A 21,315-nucleotide genomic window follows, 5' to 3' on the forward strand; every position below is an offset into this window, starting at 1 on the left:
GTCTCTGTGTTGTCTCTGTTTTTAGACACAGCATCGTCTCTGTGTTGTCTCTGTTTTTAGACACAGCATCGTCTCTGTTTTTAGACACAGCATCGTCTCTGTTTTTAGACACAGCATCGTCTCTGTTTTTAGACACAGCATCGTCTGTGTTGTCTCTGTTTTTAGACACAGCATCGTCTCTGTGTTGTCTCTGTTTTTAGACACAGCATCGTCTCTGTGTTGTCTCTGTTTTTAGACACAGCATCGTCTCTGTTTTTAGACACAGCATCGTCTCTGTGTTGTCTCTGTTTTTAGACACAGCATCGTCTCTGTTTTTAGACACAGCATCGTCTCTGTGTTGTCTCTGTTTTTAGACAGAGCATCGTCTCTGTGTTTTCTCTGTTTTTAGACACAGCATCGTCTCTGTGTTGTCTCTGTTTTTAGACACAGCATCGTCTCTGTTTTTAGACACAGCATCGTCTCTGTGTTGTCTCTGTTTTTAGACACAGCATCGTCTCTGTTTTTAGACACAGCATCGTCTCTGTGTCGTCTCTGTTTTTAGACACAGCATCGTCTCTGTTTTTAGACACAGCATCGTCTCTGTTTTTAGACACAGCATCGTCTCTGTTTTTAGACACAGCATCGTCTCTGTGTTGTCTCTGTTTTTAGACACAGCATCGTCTCTGTGTTGTCTCTGTTTTTAGACACAGCATCGTCTCTGTTTTTAGACACAGCATCGTCTCTGTGTCGTCTCTGTTTTTAGACACAGCATCGTCCCTGTTTTTAGACACAGCATCGTCTCTGTGTTGTCTCTGTTTTTAGACACAGCATCGTCTCTGTTTTTAGACACAGCATCGTCTCTGTTTTTAGACACAGCATCGTCTCCGTGTTGTCTCTGTTTTTAGACACAGCATCGTCTCTGTGTTGTCTCTGTTTTTAGACACAGCATCGTCTCTGTGTTGTCTCTGTTTTTAGACACAGCATCGTCTCTGTTTTTAGACACAGCATCGTCTCTGTGTTGTCTCTGTTTTTAGACACAGCATCGTCTCTGTGTTGTCTCTGTTTTTAGACACAGCATCGTCTCTGTGTTGTCTCTGTTTTTAGACACAGCATCATCTCTGTTTTTAGACACAGCATCGTCTCTGTTTTTAGACACAGCATCGTCTCTGTGTTGTCTCTGTTATACGACACTGTTGCCATTGCCGGTTGGTTGAGTAAGAGTTTTTGATTGGTTGAGTTTTTTGGGGGGGGAACAAGGGAATTCCAAGAAATGACATGATGTTTTGACAGCGGACTAATCCTCTCATGCTTACATGAGTGAATGGGGTCATCAAGGCATAATAGCGGTTTTGGAGGGAGAGAGATACAGTGCCTTCAGAAAGTATTCATACCCATTGACGTATTACACATTTTGTTGTGCTACAGCAACAAATTATAATCTTCACCCATCTACACAGTTCATTTTTTGTTGTTCGAATTTTGCAAATGTATTGAAAATGAAATACAGAAATATCTAATTTACATAAGTATTCACACCCCTGAATCGTTACATGTTAGAATCACCGTTGGCAGCCTTTACAGCTGTGAGTCTTTCTGGGTAAGTCTCTAAGAGCTTTCCAGACCTGGATTGTACAATATTTTTTTTAAACATTATTCTTTGAAATATTCTTCAAGCTCTGTCAAGTCGGTTGTTGATCATTGCTAGACAGCCATTTTCAAGTCTTGTCATAGATTTTCAAGCCGATTTAAGTCGTAACTGTAACTAGGCCACGAGTTGGGGTTGAATCTGTGTCTAAAATTCACTGCTCGACTGAGGGACCTTACAGATAACTGTATGCCATTAGGCACACTGGCTGAATGGAAATGGTACATGTGCTCTATTCCCCTCATACTTGTTCCTCTCCTTCCCTTCATCTTCCCATCCCCTGTATCACCTCTATCTTCACCACCTCCACATCCCTGCTACCTCTGTAGTCTACACCTCAGTTGACCCCTCTGCCCTTACACACCTCCACACATCCTGCCTGCTCACCCTACCTTTATAACCCAGCCTACAGAAATGCCCAGCCTTCCGCTGCATCCTCCCACCACACACAATTACAAACATACACATTCCCCAACTCTACCTACTCAACTAGCACTGGCCTCCATCCAGAACTAGTCCACTATATTAAATGGAAGTTCTCCACACTCACTCACTCACACTACTCACTCGCTCTCTCGCTCTCTCGCTCTCTCGCTCTCTCGCTCTCTCACTCACTCACTCACTCACTCTCTCCCTCACTCTGCTCAGAGTCTACACCTAAATCTGGTTGTAATTGGGTGTGTATTTCCAACCGGCAATAAATAAAATGCCGGCTGTGCTGACAGGACCCCAGCTAGAGTGGAGCGCACACACACACACACACACACACACACACACACACACACACACACACACACACACACACACACACACACACACACACACACACACACACACACACACACACACACACACACAGAGTTGGCAGGCCTCATTCGGTACCAGATGCTGTGTTCTGTTCTGTTCTGTTCCTCCAAGCGGGGTAGTTTGGACTCGGGGGCCATTTGTTTAGCCTTGGACGGCGGCCCGCTAACAATTATCCCATGGTTCGCACTATGCACAAACACCCAGCCAGCCGAGAAATACAGGGAACTGACTGAGAAGTTGTTCGTTTTCCACTGTGTTGTGATTTCTTTTTAATGGGAACTTAAAATAGTTTATTGAGGTGTTGTGAATGTGAAAGGTTGATTAAAGACACACACAGAGACATGGGAAAGGGGATACCTAGTGGAAATGGGGATACCTAGTGGGAAAGGGGATACCTAGTGTTAAAGAGGATACCTAGTGGAAAAGGGAACACCTAGTGGAAAAGGGGATACCTAGTGGAAAAGGGGATACTTAGTTGCACAACTGAATGCATTCAATCAAAATGTGTCTTCTGCATTTAACCCAACGCGTCTGAATCAGAGAGGTGTGGGGAGCTGCCTTAATCAGCATCCGGTTGTTGTTGGGGGTCAACTGCCTTGCTCAAGAGCAGAAAGGCAGATTTTTACACCTTGACGGTTCGGGGATTTGAACCTGCAACCTTTCGGTTACCGGCCCAACACTCTTAACCGCCAGGCCACCTGCCACCCCCCCGGGACACCTACAAGTTGACAGACAGACAGACAGACAGACAGACAGACAGACAGACAGACAGATAGACAGCCAGCCAGCCAGACAGACAGACAGACAGACAGACAGACAGACAGACAGACAGACAGACAGTGAGATCAAAGTGAAGAAGACTGAACTCACACACAAGACGTGTAGGGCCACAGCTCCTTCTGTCCTCTCCCTGTGGGTAAACAGATCTGTAGGGAACTCGTGCAAAGCTGGAAGAGACAGAGATTTCGGGTTACACAAGCAAGAGATTGTGTGTGTGTGTGTGTTCTGACGTCTGTCCTATGAGGTCAATGCTACTAGCAAGCTAATGGAGAACACAGAACTCATATGAACTGACAAGGGCTGGCCCTGCAGCACCTTGCCTAAAGGTGTATTTGTGTGTGTTTGTGTGTGTGTGTGCGTGTGTGCATGCCTGTGTCCATCCATCTGTGGGTGTGTGTCTGTATGACAGTCCTGCAGCATCCTGCCAAGGATTGTGTGTGTGTGTGTGTGTGTGTGTGTGTGTGTGGGTGTGGGTGTGGGTGTGTGTGTGTGTGTGTGTGTGTGTGTGTGTGTGTGTGTGTGTGTGTGTGTGTGTGTGTGTGTGTGTGTGTGTGTGTGTGAGTGTGTGTGTGAGTGTGTGCGTGCACGCCTCCTCTGAGAACTGAAAGACCCACCAGAGGAGAAGAGAAAAAGAGATGGAAAAAGTGAGAGCGAAGAAGAGGACAAAGAGAGGGCAGAGAGGGGAGAGAGAGAGTAAAAATATAGCTCAGGATTAGGATATGTAGGGTGAGGAGGAGAGAGGGATGGGGAAGAGAGAGAGAGGAGAGGGGGATGAGGAGAGGGGGAAATTATGCATGGAAAGAGAGTTGGGCTACAAGGGAAAAGGGTATAAGAAGGAGAGGGTACTCCTTATTGTGCATAAAAATGTGTGTAAGAGAGAGAAAGAGAGAGGGGAAAAGAGAGAGGGGGAAAGAGAGGGGAAAGAGAGAGGGGGAAAGAGAGGGGAAAAGAGAGAGGGGGAAAGAGAGGGGAAAGAGAGAGGGGGAAAGAGAGAGGGGGAAAGAGAGGGGAAAAGAGAGGGGAAAAGAGAGAGGGGGAAAGAGAGGGGAAAAGAGAGGGGAAAAGAGAGAGGGGGGAAAGAGAGGGGAAAAGAGAGAGGGGAAAGAGAGGGGAAAAGAGAGAGGGGAAAGAGAGGGGAAAAGAGAGAGGGGGAAAGAGAGGGGAAAAGAGAGGGGAAAAGAGAGGGGAAAAGAGAGGGGGAAAGAGAGAGGGAAAGAGAGAGGGAAAAGAGAGAGGGAAAAGAGAGAGGGAAAAGAGAGAGGGGAAAGAGAGAGGGGAAAGAGAGAGGGGAAAGAGAGAGGGGAAAGAGAGGGGGAAGAGAGAGGGGGAAAGAGAGGGGGAAAGAGAGGGGAAAAGAGAGAGGGGGAAAGAGAGGGCGAAAGAGAGGGGAAAAGAGAGGGGAAAAGAGAGAGGAGAAAGAGAGAGGGGAAAGAGAGAGCGAGGGGAAAGAGAGAGGGGGAAAGAGAGAGGGGAAAAGAGAGAGGGAGAAAGAGAGAGTAAGAAAAAGGGAGAGAAAAATAAGAGATAGAAAGAAAAAGAGCTTAAATACCTATGTTATCCTCTCACTCCACACTTCCTTCCTTCCCTCTCCCTCCATTCATTCATTCATTCTCCTTCTCTCTCCCTCCATTCATTCATTCTCCTTCTCTCTCCCTCCATTCATTCATTCTCCTTCTCTCTCCCTCCATTCATTCATTCTCCTTCTCTCTCCCTCCCTTCATTCATTCTCCTTCTCTCTCCCTCCATTCGTTCATTCTCCTTCTCTCTCCCTCCCTTCATTCATTCTCCTTCCCTCTCCCTCCCTTCATTCATTTTCCTTCCCTCTCCCTCCATTCATTCATTCTCCTTCTCTCTCCCTCCCTTCATTCATTCTCCTTCTCTCTCCCTCCATTCATTCATTCTCCTTCTCTCTCCCTCCCTCCCTTCATTATCCTTCCCTCTCCGTCCATTCATTCATTCTCCTTCCCTCTCCCTCCCTTCATTCATTCTCCTTCCCTCTCCCTCCCTTCATTCATTCTCCTTCCCTCTCCCTCCCTTCATTCATTATCCTTCTCTCTCCCTCCATCCATTCATTCTCCTTCTCTCTCCGTCCATTCATTCATTCTCCTTCCCTCTCCCTCCCTTCATTCATTCTCCTTCTCTCTCCCTCCCTTCATTCATTCTCCTTCCCTCTCCCTTCCTTCATTCATTCTCCTTCTCTCTCCCTCCCTTCATTCATTCTCCTTCTCTCTCTCTCCCTCCCTTCATTCATTCTCCTTCCCTCTCCCTCCCTTCATTCATTCTCCTTCCCTCTCCCTCCCTTCATTCATTCTCCTTCTCTCTCTCTCCCTCCCTTCATTCATTCTCCTTCTCTCTCCCTCCCTTCATTCATTCTCCTTCCCTCTCCCTCCCTTCATTCTCCTTCCCTCTCCCTCCCTTCATTCATTCTCCTTCCCTCTCCCTCAATTCATTTATTCTCCTTCTCTTTCCCTCCATTCATTCATTCATTCATTCTCCTTCCCTCTCCCTCCCTTCATTCATTCTCCTTCTCTCTCCCTCCCTTCATTCATTCTCCTTCCCTCTCCCTCCCTTCATTCTCCTTCCCTCTCCCTCCCTTCATTCATTCTCCTTCCCTCTCCCTCAATTCATTTATTCTCCTTCTCTTTCCCTCCATTCATTCATTCATTCTCCTTCCCTCTCCCTCAATTCATTTATTCTCCTTCTCTTTCCCTCCATTCATTCATTCATTCTCCTTCCCTCTCCCTCCATTCATTCATTCTCCTTCCCTCTCCCTCCATTCATTCTCCAGGCTCCTTTCTCCTCCTCTCTTCCTTTTCTCCCTTCATCATCCCACCTCGTCCACCAATCAACAGTCTATTCATGGGCCACCGCTAACATCTGCTCCGGATTTCACCACGTTTCCACTGGAAAGGCCAGCCAGACGGTCAATGTTGTGCTAGCTAGTAGCTATAGCTAGTAGCTAGCACAACCACTGCTTCCACCAATGCTAATAGCTGCCAATACAGTGATGCTATTCCAAATCAAATCAAATTTGTCACATGCGCCAAATTTCGCCAACAAGTGTAGACCTTACAGTGAAATGCTTACTTACAAGCCCTAACCAACAGTGCAATTTCTAAGTAAAAAATAGGTATTAGGCGAACAATAGATAAGTAACGAAATAAAAACAACAGTAAAAAGACAGTGAAAAATAACAGTAGCGAGGCTATATACAGCAGCGAGGCTATGTACAGGCGCCAGTTAGTCGGGCTAATTGAGGTAGTATGTACATGTAGATATGGTTAAAGCGACTATGCATATATGATAAACAGAGAGTAGCAGTAGCGTAAAAGAGGGCTTGGCGGGTGGTGGGTGGCGGGACACAATGCAGATAGTCCGGGTAGCCAATGTGCGGGGGCACCGGTTAGTCGGACTAATTGAGGTAGTATGTACTTGAAAGTATAGTTAAAGTGACTATACATATATGATAAACAGAGAGTAGCAGCAGCAGCATAAAAGCGGGGTTGGGGAGGGGGACAATGCTAATAGTGCTAACTACTGCTAACTAAAATGCGATTTCACCACTTTTCACTGGAAAGGCCAGCCAGAGAGTTAGGCTAACTATATAGTGGTTAATCAATGTGATGCTATTGCAAACTTAAGCTAGCATTCTGTGTTTATTTGAACACGTTTCCACTGAAAAAGCCCAGCCAGGAAGCTAGCTATAGCAGCTGAATCCCAACACTCTAAAATGTATTTTCCTCCTCACCTGCATAAACTTAGTTCACCTCTTCCCAACCTTTCAGCTTCTACCATTCCCTGACTCATTCACACGCAAACTAACTCAACCTCTCAACACCTCCATGTTCCTGAGTGGACGCACTCTATTATTTTTTTCACACTCTCCTGCTGACCTGAGACATACTGTGCTGGCTCAGATGTTGTCCTTTCCAGCAACGACGGTGGAAGAGTAACCAGGCCAGCACAGTACAGCTCAGCGGTTGCTCAGCACAGTAGTGTGAAAGGGGCCTAGTTCTCTGGTGACCCGTGTGCCGTACATTCTGTATGTGTTTGATTGAACACAGGTCTGTCCGTATGTTATATTAGGAAACCTGTCTAACACAACGCAGAGCTCACCGTAAAACAACACAGAACTCACAGTAAAACAACACAGAACTCACCGTAAAACAACACAGAACTCACCGTAAAACAACACAGAACTCACCGTAAAACAACACAGAACTCACAGTAAAACAACACAGAACTCACCGTAAAACAACATAGAACTCACAGTAAAACAACACAGAACTCACCGTAAAACAACATAGAACTCACAGTAAAACAACACAGAACTCACAGTAAAACAACACAGAACTCACAGTAAAACAACAAACTCACAGTAAAACAACACAGAGAGTAGAGAGCAGGAGGAGCACGGACATCTCATGGTGTGTGTGTGTGTGTGTGTGTGTGTGTGTGTGTGTGTGTGTGTGTGTGTGTGTGTGTGTGTGTGTGTGTGTGTGTGTGTGTGTGTGTCGGCAGCTGGATGTGTTTAATTTTACAGCTACGAGTGCTACACGCACGGACGCACACATACACATACACACACACACACACACACACACACACACACACACACACACACACACACACACACACACACACACACACACACACACACACACACACACACACACACACACACACACACACACACACACACAGACCAAGACGCCTGCCCTGCCTACGCCTTTTCTGTTCTGTTTGCTGAGGAAAACACATTATTATGATGGGAAATAAACATTATAGAGAGGATGAAGGGATCTGCTCTGGGAACCAGGGAGAGAAATGGAGAGAGGAGAGAGAAAGAGAGAATGAGAGAAAGAGAGAGAGAGACAGACAGACAGAAAACAAAAGAAAAGGAAGAAAGAGAGAGAAGGTCTTCACAGACACAGAAGATAAAACCTTCTAATGACTGTTCAGATGAAGAAGGGTTGTTCATTCCTATTGTAGAATTCCATTAGGGACAGGCAGCACACACACAAACACATTACACATACATTAAGTTCATGCATGAGTACATTACTACTGAAGTACTAAAATTCCACCATCCCCATTCATCTTTAACTTCTTATGGCTGGGGGCACTATTTTCACATTCGGATAAAAAGCGTGCCCAGAGTAAACTGCCTGCTACTCAGGCCCAGAGGCTAAGATATGCATATTATTAGTAGATTTGGATAGAAAACACTCTAAAGTTTCTAAAACTGTTTGAATGATGTCTGTGAGTATAACAGAACGTATATGGCAGGCAAAAACCTGAGAAAAATCCAACCAGGAAGTGGGAAATCTGAGGTTCGTATTTTTTCAAGTGAATGCCTATCCAATATACAGTGTAAAATTTGGTCCGATTGCACTTCCTAAGGCTTCCACTAGATGTCAACAGTCTTTAGAACGTTGTTTCAGGCTTCTACTGCGAAGGGGAGCAAATAAGAGCTGTTTGAATCAGGGGTCTGGCAGAAAGCCATTAGTTTCGTCACTCGCACGGCCGTGAGCACGAGCTCTGTTCCTTTTCATTTCTAAAGACATTATTGAAGATTTATGATAAAAACATCCTAAAGATTGATTCTATACATAGTTTGACATATTTCTACGAACTGTAATATAACTTTTTTGACTTTTCGTCTGGACCTAGTACCTGCGCCTTGTGCATTTGGATTACTGGACTAAACACGCAAACAAAAAGGAGGTATTTGGACATAAATGATGGACTTTATCGAACAAAACGAACATTGATTGTGGAACTGGGATCCCTGGGAGTGCATTCCGATGATGATCATCAAAGGTAAGTGAATATTTATAATGCTATTTCTGACTTTTGTTGACTCCACAATATGGCGGGTATCTGTTTGGTGGCTGAGCGCTGTACTCAGATTATCGAATGGTGTGCTTTTGCCGTAAAGCTTTTTTGAAATCTGACACAGCGGTTGAATTAAGGAGAAGTATATCTTTAATTCTATGCATAACACTTGTATCTTTCATAAACGTTTATGATGAGTACTCCTGTAAATTGATGTGGCTCTCTGCAAAATCATCGGATGTTTTGGAGAACATTACTGAACATAGCCAATGTAGCCACACACACACACACACACACACACACACACAATGTAAACTGAGATTTTTGGATATAAATATGAACTTTATCGAACAAAACATACATGTATTGTGTAACATGAAGTCCTATGAGTGCCATCTGATGAAGATCATCAAAGGTTAGTGATTGATTTTATCTCTATTTCTGCTTTTTGTGACTCCTGTCTTTGGCTGGAAAATGGCTGTGTTTTTGTGACTAGGCGCTGACCTAACATAATCGCATGGTATGCTTTCATGGTAAAGCCTTTTAGAAATCGGACAATGTGGTGGGATTAACAACAAGTTTATCTTTAAATGGTGTATAATACTTGTATGTTTGAGGAATTTTAATTATTAGATCTGTTGTTTCTGTTGTTTGAATTTGGAGCCCTGCACTTCCACTGGCTGTTGTCAAATCGACCCCATTAACGGGATTTCAGCCGTAAGAAGTTAACATCAAATAATGTCAAACCATAGAGTTGTATAGAGGGTGGGCACTTGTCCCAAATCCTGTTTTTATCATGGGCCCCTGCTGTCACAGAGGAGGCCATTACACCTCTATGCGTGAAACTGAAAACCCAGCAGTGGGTGCTACAACGGTGTGTGTGTGTGTGTGTCTGTGTCTGTGTCTGTGTCTGTGTCTGTGTCTGTGTCTGTGTGTGTGTGTGTGTGTGTGTGTGTGTGTGTGTGTGTGTGTGTGTGTGTGTGTGTGTGTGTGTGTGTGTGTGTGTGTGTGTGTGTGTGTGTGTGTGTGTAGCATGGCAGAGTGTAATGGAGTCAGTGTGCCCAGACTAATGCCCATTGCCAGAGGGATACAGGCAGCAGATGCGCCCAGCCATGTCCAACACTCCACCACCCTGGCCCTCTCTACTGTGAACAGTACTACGATGCCAGATACCAACTCACAGCCAAGTACATACCCTTCCACACACATGCAGGCGCGCATGCACGCACACACACACACACACACAAGGCATGAGAAATGTGTGCGCACACAATCAAGCAAGTATGCACGCACACACACACTCCCGCCAATGGCACAAACACTCTAAAGCATTAAGCATAAGCAGAGAGTTTCACCCTTACAGTACATCCAATATAATCTAAAAAACCCTGATGCACCACTAAATGTAGAGACGGTACATTATCTCTTGTAAAGTTATCATCTTTGTCTGACTCTGAATGGACTAAAAACAAAAAGCAGGAAGTTAATATACCCCCCCCCCCCCCCCCCCCCTCCAGATGCCAATCCATCTGTACTGCCTAACAACTCCTGACTTTTATGGAATTGTTGCATTTGAGATATGAGTCACCTGATTCTATTCAGTCAGTGTACAACGGTGAGGCAATAGGAGGGCCATTTCAAGAGCACAAAAGATGCCTGTGCCTTCGAAGAAAAAATGTACAGCTGGCTTCTCCATAGTCCATAAACAGGGTGAATGTACTCAGTGTGTGTGTGTTGTGTGTGTGCGTTTTTTTTGTCAGGAGAAAGCAGTATAAGGACAAAGGAGGTGAGAGAAAGAGAGAAAGAAAGGTAGAAATGGGACGTGAATAAAGTGTTATGTTGCAGTAGGAAGGTTATCCTCTCAACAAAGATACAGTAATGTGGTGGATTAATGATAGTAGACTCATGAAACGAGTTTGTACTGCCTTGTACTGTACTGTTTTGTACTCACTCATGTACATGTCATTTCTGTAGACAGGCAGGCAGGCGCGCGCGAGCACACACACACACCGATTCTACCACTGGCTTTTAAAGAGGTAAGACATCTAAACAACAGATATTAAGATATTAACATCTAAACAACAGATATTAAGATCTAAATGACAGACGACATCTAAATGACAGATATTAAGATCTAAATGACAGATATTGAGATCTAAAAGACAGACGACATAAAAATGACAGATATTAAGATCTAAATGACAGATATTAAGATCTAAATGACAGACGACATCTAAACAACAGATATTAAGATCTAAATGACAGACAACATCTAAACAACAGATTTTAAGATCTAAATGACAGACGACATCTAAACAACAGATATTAAGATCTAAATGACAGACGACATCTAAACAACAGATATTAAGATCTAAATGACAGACGACATCTAAACAACAGATATTAAGATCTAAATGACAGATATTTAGATCTAAATGACAGACGACATCTAAACGACAGATATTAAGATCTAAATGACAGACGACATCTAAACGACAGATATTAAGATCTAAATGACAGACGACATCTAAACGACAGATATTAAGATCTAAATGACAGACAACATCTAAACAACAGATATTAAGATCTAAATGACAGACGACATCTAAACAACAGATATTAAGATCTAAATGACAGACAACATCTAAACAACAGATATTAAGATCTAAATGACAGACAACATCTAAACAACAGATATTAAGATCTAAATGACAGACAACATCTAAACGACAGATATTAAGATCTAAATGACAGACAACATCTAAACGACAGATATTAAGATCTAAATGACAGATATTAAGATCTAAATGACAGATATTAAGATCTAAATGACAGATATTAAGATCTAAATGACAGATATTAAGATCTAAATGACAGACGACATCTAAACGACAGATATTAAGATCTAAATGACAGACGACATCTAAACAACAGATATTAAGATCTAAATGACAGACGACATCTAAACAACAGATATTAAGATCTAAATGACATACAACATCTAAACGACAGATATTAAGATCTAAATGACAGATATTAAGATCTAAATGACAGACGACATCTAAACGACAGATATTAAGATCTAAATGACAGACGACATCTAAACGACAGATATTAAGATCTAAATGACAGACGACATCTAAACGACAGATATTAAGATCTAAATGACAGACGACATCTAAACAACAGATATTAAGATCTAAATGACATACAACATCTAAACGACAGATATTTAGATCTAAATGACAGATATTAAGATCTAAATGACAGACGACATCTAAACGACAGATATTAAGATCTAAATGACAGACGACATCTAAACGACAGATATTAAGATCTAAATGACAGACGACATCTAAACGACAGATATTAAGATCTAAATGACAGACAACATCTAAACAACAGATATTAAGATCTAAATGACAGACGACATCTAAACAACAGATATTAAGATCTAAATGACAGACGACATCTAAACAACAGATATTAAGATCTCAATGACAGACAACATCTAAACAACAGATATTAAGATCTAAATGACAGACGACATCTAAATGACAGATATTAAGATCTAAATGACAGACAACATCTAAACGACAGATATTAAGATCTAAATGACAGACGACATCTAAACAACAGATATTAAGATCTAAATGACAGATATTAAGATCTAAATGACAGATATTAAGATCTAAATGACAGATATTAAGATCTTAAGATCTAAATGACAGATATTAAGATCTAAATGACAGACAACATCTAAATGACAGATATTAAGATCTAAATGACAGACAACATCTAAATGACAGATATTAAGATCTAAATGACAGATATTAAGATCTAAATGACAGACAACATCTAAATGACAGATATTAAGATCTAAATGACAGATATCATATCATGTTAATTATAATATTGGTATAATGTCATAATGCCATGTCAAATAAAGTTACCATAGCATTATGCTACTTTATATCTATGTAATATTTAAGGGACAGAATCTTCCACCCTTCAATCTGCCTTGAATGGAGTTCACATCTCTTCACTCATTCCTATTTGATATAATCAACTCCACTACTTGTGTCGGAGTGAGTGCTAGCTGGCGACGTAGCCAAGTGCAAGCCGAGGCAGCAACCCACTCCATAGCAACCGTGTCTTCTTCAGAGTGAGTGGGTTTAAGTGGCAGAGGGAGAGAGGTGCACAAAAATAATACACAATTTTAACCTGGGGGGCAGACTCTCACTAGCATAAGGTACATTGACCATTAGCATTGACGTGCTCTATAGATACAAGGTTGGCGGAGTGTGTGTCTGTATTGATACGACTTACCATTTTTACAAGATCCAGATGTATTGTCACGTTCCTGACCTGTTTTCCTTTGTTATGTATTTGTTTTAGTTGGTCAGGGCGTGAGTTGGGTGGGTTGGTCTAGGTTTGTTTTTCTATGTTGGGATTTTGTGTTTGGCCTGGTATGATTCTCAATCAGAGACAGGTGTGTATCGTTTGTCCCTGATTGAGAGTCATACTAAGGCAGCCAGGGTTTCACTGGTGTTTTGTGGGTGTTTGTTTCCTGTGTCAGTGTTTGGGCCACACAGGACTGTTTTCAGGTTAGTCACGTTTGTAGAGTTTCGTAATTTGTAGTGTTTGTTGTTTGTTCATTAAAACATGAATACCTACTACTCCGCATCTTGGTCCGATCCATGCTCCTCCTCGTCTGAGGAGGAGAACGACTACGACAACCTTAACAGAATCACCCACCAAACTAGGATCAAGCAGCAGGGAAAAGGGCAGCGACAGCAGTGGGAGAAAACACAGGACTCCTGGACTTGGGAGGAGATCTTGGACGGTAAAGGACCCTGGGCAGAGCCAGTGGAGTGTCGCCGCCCCAAAGCGGAGCTGGAGGCAGCGAAAGCGGAGAGGAGGTTGTATGAGGCTAAAGCAAGGCAGAGCGGCTGGAAGCCCGAGAGGCTCACCCAAAAATTTATTGGGGGGGGGGGGGGGGCTAAAGGGGAGTGTGGCGAAGCCGGGTTGGTTACCTGAGCCAACACCCCGGGCTTACCGTGGAGTGAGAGGGCGTCGTACTGGTCAGACACCGTGTTATGCGGTAAAGCGCACGGTGTCCCCAGTACGCGTGCTTAGCCCAGTGCGGGCTATTCCACCTTGCCGCACTGGGAGGGCTAGGTTGGGCATCGAGCCGGATGTCATGAAGCCGGCCCAACGTATCTGGCCTCCAGTACGTCTCCTCGGGCCGGCGTACATTGCACCAGCCTTACAGGTGGTGTCCCCGGTTCGCCTGCATAGCCCAGTGCGGGTTATTCCACCTCGCCGCACTGGCAGGGCTACGGGGACCATTCAACCTGGTAAGGTTGGGGAGGCTTGGTGCTCAAGAGCGCGTGTTCTCCTTCACGGTCCGGTATATCCGGCGCCACCTTCCCACCCCAGCTCAGTACCACCAGTGCCTACTCCACGCACCAGGCTTCCAGTGCGTTTCCTGAGCCCTGTTCCTCCTCCACGCACTCTCCCTGTGGTGCATGTGTCCAGCCCAGTGCCTCCAGTTCCGGCACCACGCACCAGGCCTACTGTGCGCCTCAGCAGGTCAGAGTCGGCCGTCTGCCCAACGCCGCCTGCGCTGCTTGCCTGCTCAGCGCTGCCCGAACTGTCTGCCTTCCCAGCGCTGTCTGAACTGCCTGCCTGCCCAGCGTGGTCTGAACTGTCTGCCTGCCCAGCGCTGCCCGTCTGTCCCGAGCCCTCAGAGCCGTCCAGCCAGGACCAGCCAGAGCCGTCCGGCCAGGACCAGCCAGAGCCGTCCGGCCAGGACCAGCCAGAGCCGTCCGGCCAGGACCAGCCAGAGCCGTCCGGCCAGGATCAGCCAGAGCCGTCCGGCCAGGACCTGCCAGAGCCGTCCGGCCAGGACCTGCCAGAGCCGTCCGGCCAGGACCTGCCAGAGCCGTCCGGCCAGGACCTGCCAGAGCCGTCCGGCCAGGACCTGCCAGAGTCCCTCGGCCAGGACCTGCCAGAGTCCCTCGGCCAGGACCTGCCAGAGCCGTCCGGCCAGGACCTGCCAGAGTCCCTCGGCCAGGACCTGCCAGAGTCCCTCGGCCAGGACCGGCCAGAGTCCCTCGGCCAGGACCGGCCAGAGTCCCTCGGCCAGGACCGGCCAGAGTCCCTCGGCCAGGACCGGCCAGAGTCCCTCGGCCAGGACCGGCCAGAGTCCCTCGGCCAGGACCCGCCAGAGTCCCTCGGCCAGGACCCGCCAGAGTCCCTCGGCCAGGCCCCGCCAGAGTCCCTCGGCCAGGCCCCGCCAGAGTCCCTCGGCCAGGCCCCGCCAGAGTCCCTCGGCCAGGCCCCGCCAGAGTCCCTCGGCCAGGCCCCGCCAGAGTCCCTCGGCCAGGCCCCGCCAGAGTCCCTCGGCCAGGCCCCGCCAGAGTCCCTCGGCCAGGCCCCGCCAGAGTCCCTCGGCCAGGCCCCGCCAGAGTCCCTCGGCCAGGACCCGCCAGAGTCCCTCGGCCAGGACCCGCCAGAGTCCCTCGGCCAGGACCCGCCAGAGTCCCTCGGCCAGGACCCGCCAGAGTCCCTCGGCCAGGACCCGCCAGAGTCCCTCGGCCCGGAGCTGCCGTCCCTCAGCCCGGAGCTGCCGTCCCTCAGCCCGGAGCTGCCGCCCCCCATCCCGGTGCTTCCCCTTATCCCGATGCTGCCCCTTCATTTAGGTGGGTTTAGTTGGAGGGTGGTCATTAGGAGGGGGATACGGAAGCGGGGAGTGACTATGGTGGGGTGGGGACCTCGCCCAGCGCCAGAGCCGCCACCGTGGACAGACGCCCACCCAGACCCTCCCCTAGACTTTGTGCTGGTGCGCCCGGAGTTCGCACCTTAAGGGGGGGGTTCTGTCACGTTCCTGACCTGTTTTCCTTTGTTATGTATTTGTTTTAGTTGGTCAGGGCGTGAGTTGGGTGGGTTGGTCTAGGTTTGTTTTTCTATGTTGGGATTTTGTGTTTGGCCTGGTATGATTCTCAATCAGAGACAGGTGTGTATTGTTTGTCCCTGATTGAGAGTCATACTAAGGCAGCCAGGGTTTCACTGGTGTTTTGTGGGTGTTTGTTTCCTGTGTCAGTGTTTGGGCCACACAGGACTGTTTTCAGGTTAGTCACGTTTGTAGAGTTTCGTAATTTGTAGTGTTTGTTGTTTGTTCATTAAAACATGAATACCTACTACTCCGCATCTTGGTCCGATCCATGCTCCTCCTCGTCTGAGGAGGAGAACGACTACGACAACCTTAACATGTATATTATGGCAAGGGAATGGTGGAGGAATACAATACATTGAAAGATGTGGTACTGCAAGCGTTTAGGCCTGAACGTCAGTAAGAAAATGCATACAGTCATACAGTGGCTTGCGAAAGTATTCACCCCCTTGGCATTTTTCCTATTTTGTTGCATTACCACCTGGAATTAAAAAAAAAAAATTTGGGAGGTTTGTATCATTTGATTTATACAAAATTCCTACCACTTTGAAGATGCAAAATATTTTCTCTTGTGAAACAAGAAAACAGAAAACTTGAGCGTGGATAACTATTCAACCTCCAAAAGTCAATACTTTGTAGAGCCACCTTTTGCAGCATTTACAGCTCCAAGTTTCTTGGTGTATGTCTCTATAAGTTTGGCACATCTGGCCCCTGGTATTTTTGCCCATTCTTCAAGGCAAAACTGCTCCAGCTCCTTCAAGTTGGATGGGTTCCGCTGGAGTACAGCAATCTTTAAGTCATACCACAGATTCTCAGTTGGATTGAGGTCTGGGCTTTGACTAGGCCATTCCAAGACATTAAAATGTTTCCCCTTAAACACTCGAGTGTTGTTTTAGCAGTATGCTTAGGGCCAATTTCTTGCTGGAAGGTGAACCTCCGTCCCAGTCTCAAATCTCTGGAAGACTGAAACAGGTTTCCCTCAAGAATTTCCCTGTGCGCCATCCATCATTCCTTAAATTCTGACCAGTTTCCCAGTCCCTGCCAATGACATCCCCACAGCATGATGCTGCCACCACCATGCTTCACTGTGGCGATGGTGTTCTCGGGGTGATGAGAGGTGTTGGGTTTGCGCCAGGAATAGCGTTTTCGTTGATGGCCAAAAAGCTCAATTTTAGTTTCATCTGACCAGAGTACCTTCTTCCATATGTTTGGGGAGTCTCCAACATGCCTGTTGGCGAACACCAAACGTGTTTGCTTATATTTTTTCTTTAAGCAATGGCTTTTTTCTGGTCACTCTTCCGTAAAGCCCAGCTCTGTGGAGTGTACGGCTTAAAGTGGTCCTATGGACAGATACTCCAATCTCCACTGTGGAGCTTTGCAGCTCCTTCAGGGTTATTTTTGGTCTCTTTGTTGCCTCTCTGGTTAATGCCCTCCTTGCCTGGTCCATGAGTTTTGGTTTGCAGCCCAACCCAAAGAATACATATACACGCACCAATTTTCCGTTTTGATATAATTGTTATTTTTCAAACAAGTAATTTTTTTCATTTCACTTCACCAATATGGACTATTTTGTGTATGTTCATTACATGAAATCCAAATCAAAATCCATGTAAATTACAGGTTGTAATTCAACAAAAATTGGAAAAAAGTGCCAAGGGGGATGAATACTTTTGCAAGGCACTGTATGTGCTATGGTCTATAACGTGTTATGGTCCCAACTGAAAACCCCCACAGTATTGACTTTCCAGAGTGGACATAGCTCTCTGTGTATCTCTCTCTCCAGGCTACCTTCTCCACTTTGCTAATGGCCTTGAAAGAAAGAAAGAAAGAAAGAAAGAAAGAAAGAAAGAAAGAAAGACAGACAGAGAATGTGCACATCAAGAGTGTGTACATCAAAGAGATAGGAGAGAAAGAGATATAGAGAAAAGGAGGGCAAGAAAGGACAAGAGAGCTCCTCCTCCAGGCTGTCTGAGCCTGGCCTGGAACACCATGGTAATTAGCACGAGGTTAGCTGGGTTTACTGAGGTGGCTCTAGACTTCTATTGCCTACTGGCTATAATAAGTACACACACACACTCTGTGTTGGCTATAACACTCAGCCAGGTCATTTGTGATACAAGTCAGTATTCGACGTCCATCCATGTCTGAGGATGTTGGGAGATGACGTGGAAACCGGCCACTAGGGGCAACAGTGCGCATTGTTACCTTCAAGTAGGTTACGGTAAGCCTCTGATTCCAAAGGTTGCAAGTTTGAATCCAGCGATAGAGCATTTTTTATATTTTTGTTTAAAGCCTTCCCAAACTTATACCCTTATGTTAACCATTTGGACATGCCCAAACTTAACCCTAACCTGAAACATTCTGAGTTAATGTCTAAACTAAACCTTAAACACCTCGAAATTTGAAGCTTGGAACAACTTACAAATGTTAGATTTGAGAAACATGGATGAACGACTAATTCTGACGCGAGACTGTGAGAGCTGGTAGATAACACTGGCTCCATATGTATGCACAAGTGGACACACACACACGCACACGTGCACACACACTGCCACCACTCCACTCAATTCTCTCTGCAATCATAAGCCAGTCTCCCAGTTCACTCCTCACTAAAGCTCAATCAGAGGAAGTCAATGCATCAATCAGGAATCAGACTTCAGTGAGCTGTACTCTCTCTCTCTCCCACCCTCACTCTGCTGCTCTCTCTCTCTCTCTCTCTCTCTCTCTCTCTCTCCTCCTCTCTCTGTCTCTCTCTCTCTCTCTCTCTCTCTCTCTCTCTCTCTCTCTCTCTCTCTCTCTCTCTCTCTCTCTCTCTCTCTCTCTCTCTCTCTCTCTCTCTCTCTCTCTCTCTCTCTCTCTCTCTCTCTCTCATTTATTTATAGTTGGAGCGAGGGGATGAAAAGTTGGAGAGCAAGAGAGCGACGTTCTGAGAGTCTTTAGGGAGATCCATCCATCCTGCAATCTCTGAGTTTAAATATAGAGCGCTCCATCCATCCTTCCTCTCTCTCCCTTCTTCCTCCCGCTCTTGCTTCAATGAGAAGACGAAACACAATGAAACTAATGCCACTACTGCATATTTCATATTGTTCACCACAACTAATATCTCCACATGTACATCAAACAGGACCTAATGAGAGAGGGTGTGTGTGTGTGTGTGTGTGTGCAATCACTCACTAAAATGAATGTGTCACAGCAAGTTAGCCGGCTGCAAGAGAAACCAGCCGCAATCTGAACGTGTACGAGCCCAGTAGGGCGCTGTATCGCTCTCTCGGGTTCGTTAAAAGCAAGACGTGATGTGTATAATTACCGTGGTAACCGCTACATGCTTGTTAAACGTTCCATTAAGTTCATTAAGTGATTAACGATGTTGATGATGAGGTTCTCAATTTCAATTATGCAAAGCGGAAGTACGTGAGTTGTCAGGTATTATTGAAACAATTTATCCAGGGTTAGAGCATACAATTGTTTAACATATGCATACATTCGGGATAGGAATTTTTCTTCGCCATGTGACCTGATCAGGACAAACTCGGGGGCCTATGCATGACACCCGAGTCCAGTTCTCTGTCTTTATCGTTTTGATTAGAACTCTACCCTGATTGCATTAACTGGGATATTAAATAAAGCAAATGTCAAATGTATTAACACAAACATCCCAAACATGCAACCACACTCATACAATCTTGGTCCATCCACACACACACACAGTCCTTCCCTTAACAGATAATGAATGAATAGATACACCGGGCATATTATTATAGATGAAATACCATAAACCTGGTGCAAACACTCTGAAATCTGAATAACAGAGGGAAATAGAGAGAGACGGAGAGAAGAGAGGGGACCCATTCCTCTGTGTAAGCAACAGAGCAGCAGTTACAGCAGAAAAAGCAATCCCCAAATATTCCTCCTATCTCCTCTTTTTTCCTCTCTTCTTCCTGGTGATGTCATCTCTCCTGAGCCGAGGCCCGGGTTTGTTACGTAACGTGAGCAACGCTCTGTTTCGCGCGCGCGCGCGCGCGTGTGTGTGTGCGCTACCACGCTACCGCTCCTCCTCCCCTCCTTTCTCTCTCGCTCTCCCCCATCTCCTCTGGTCTCTAACAATTATATAATTATTTTAGGCCGTTGTCATGGAAACGGACGGACACGCTGCTGGGGGAAGGGGGGGATTATGTGTAGTCATTTTGATTGGGTGGAGGAAAGAGAGAGGGGAATGGAGATAAGGAATAAGTAACAAAGATAGAGATGGAAAGAAGGAGAGACAACTCTGTGACATTTAAAAACATTTGGGAAGACGACAAGATGTACTGTCCGTGCCTGTTCCGTGAATTTCATGTCTCATTTCTCTTCTACCAAACCAGTAATAGGCAGCTCCATTTGTCAGATCTAATCACCTCCTTCCGTTGTTTTACACTTTTGATTCATTAAGTCGTTTGCCAATGAAAAGTTTAATACAAAATCTGTGTTACTGTTAACCGCCCAAGAAGCAGCAGAGAGAAAGAGAGAGAAAGAAAGAGAGAGAAAGAGAGAGAAAGAGAAAGAGAGAGAGAAAGAGAGAGGGAGAAAAAGAAAGAGAGAGAAAGAGAAAAAGAGAAAGAGAAAAAGAGAAAGAGAGTAGACAGAAAGAGAGGAGAGAGAGAGAGAAAATCTTCTTCCGCTAAAGTAAAGAGACAGAGATTTGAAGGGAAGCAGACACTAACAGGCATCTAACTGTTCAGGGACACTATGAAAGTCCATGTTAACATTATACTATGGGCGAATAGGAGATAACCAGTAGAAGTTTCTTATAGCACCAGGATTGTGAGCTTGATTACCATTTTGGGCATATACTATATCTGTATAATGTGTTAACTGAGTCTCCATATCATTAATTATAATTGCATCAAATTGTAACATAATTAGTTGTTGTTGTGGTAAAGCCTCATTAATGTATAGGTGTCATGGCAATGATAAATAATAATGATAAATAACCGAGCTAATGAATTCTTCGCTAACTAGCTCTTCTTAACAGGACATCAAGTACTATAGATTTACTAGACACACACACACACACACACACACACACACACACACACACACACACTCCTATCAACCATCATCAGCTGCTGGAGGTGATCCAGCCAATTATGAGTTGTGCGTTTCGGCATCTCACAGTCCTGAATAATTGTGTGTGTGTGTGTGTGTGTGCCTGCGTTTACATGTTTCGGCATCTCACACTGCAGGATAATTATGCACGGTGGGAGATGTTGTTTTTGTGTGTGAAAGGAAAAACACACAAAGTACGCTAAAAACAAGCCCCAAGTGACGA

The 21,315-nt window shown here is 45.3% G+C and overlaps 1 protein-coding gene across 1 annotated transcript in view; it reads right to left on the reverse strand.

Moving 5' to 3' along the window:
• Positions 1-21,315, reverse strand: part of LOC129836101 (sodium/potassium/calcium exchanger 3-like) — a 66,524-nt gene that overhangs the window by 19,214 nt on the left and 25,995 nt on the right. The window contains exon 3 of the mRNA XM_055901901.1: positions 3,302-3,378. Within this exon, the coding sequence (XP_055757876.1) occupies positions 3,302-3,378 (77 nt within the window). The remainder of the gene's footprint in view (positions 1-3,301; positions 3,379-21,315) is intronic.

The sequence above is a fragment of the Salvelinus fontinalis genome, chromosome 3 (assembly GCF_029448725.1).
Source record: "Salvelinus fontinalis isolate EN_2023a chromosome 3, ASM2944872v1, whole genome shotgun sequence".
NCBI classification, from domain to species: Eukaryota; Metazoa; Chordata; class Actinopteri; order Salmoniformes; family Salmonidae; genus Salvelinus; species Salvelinus fontinalis.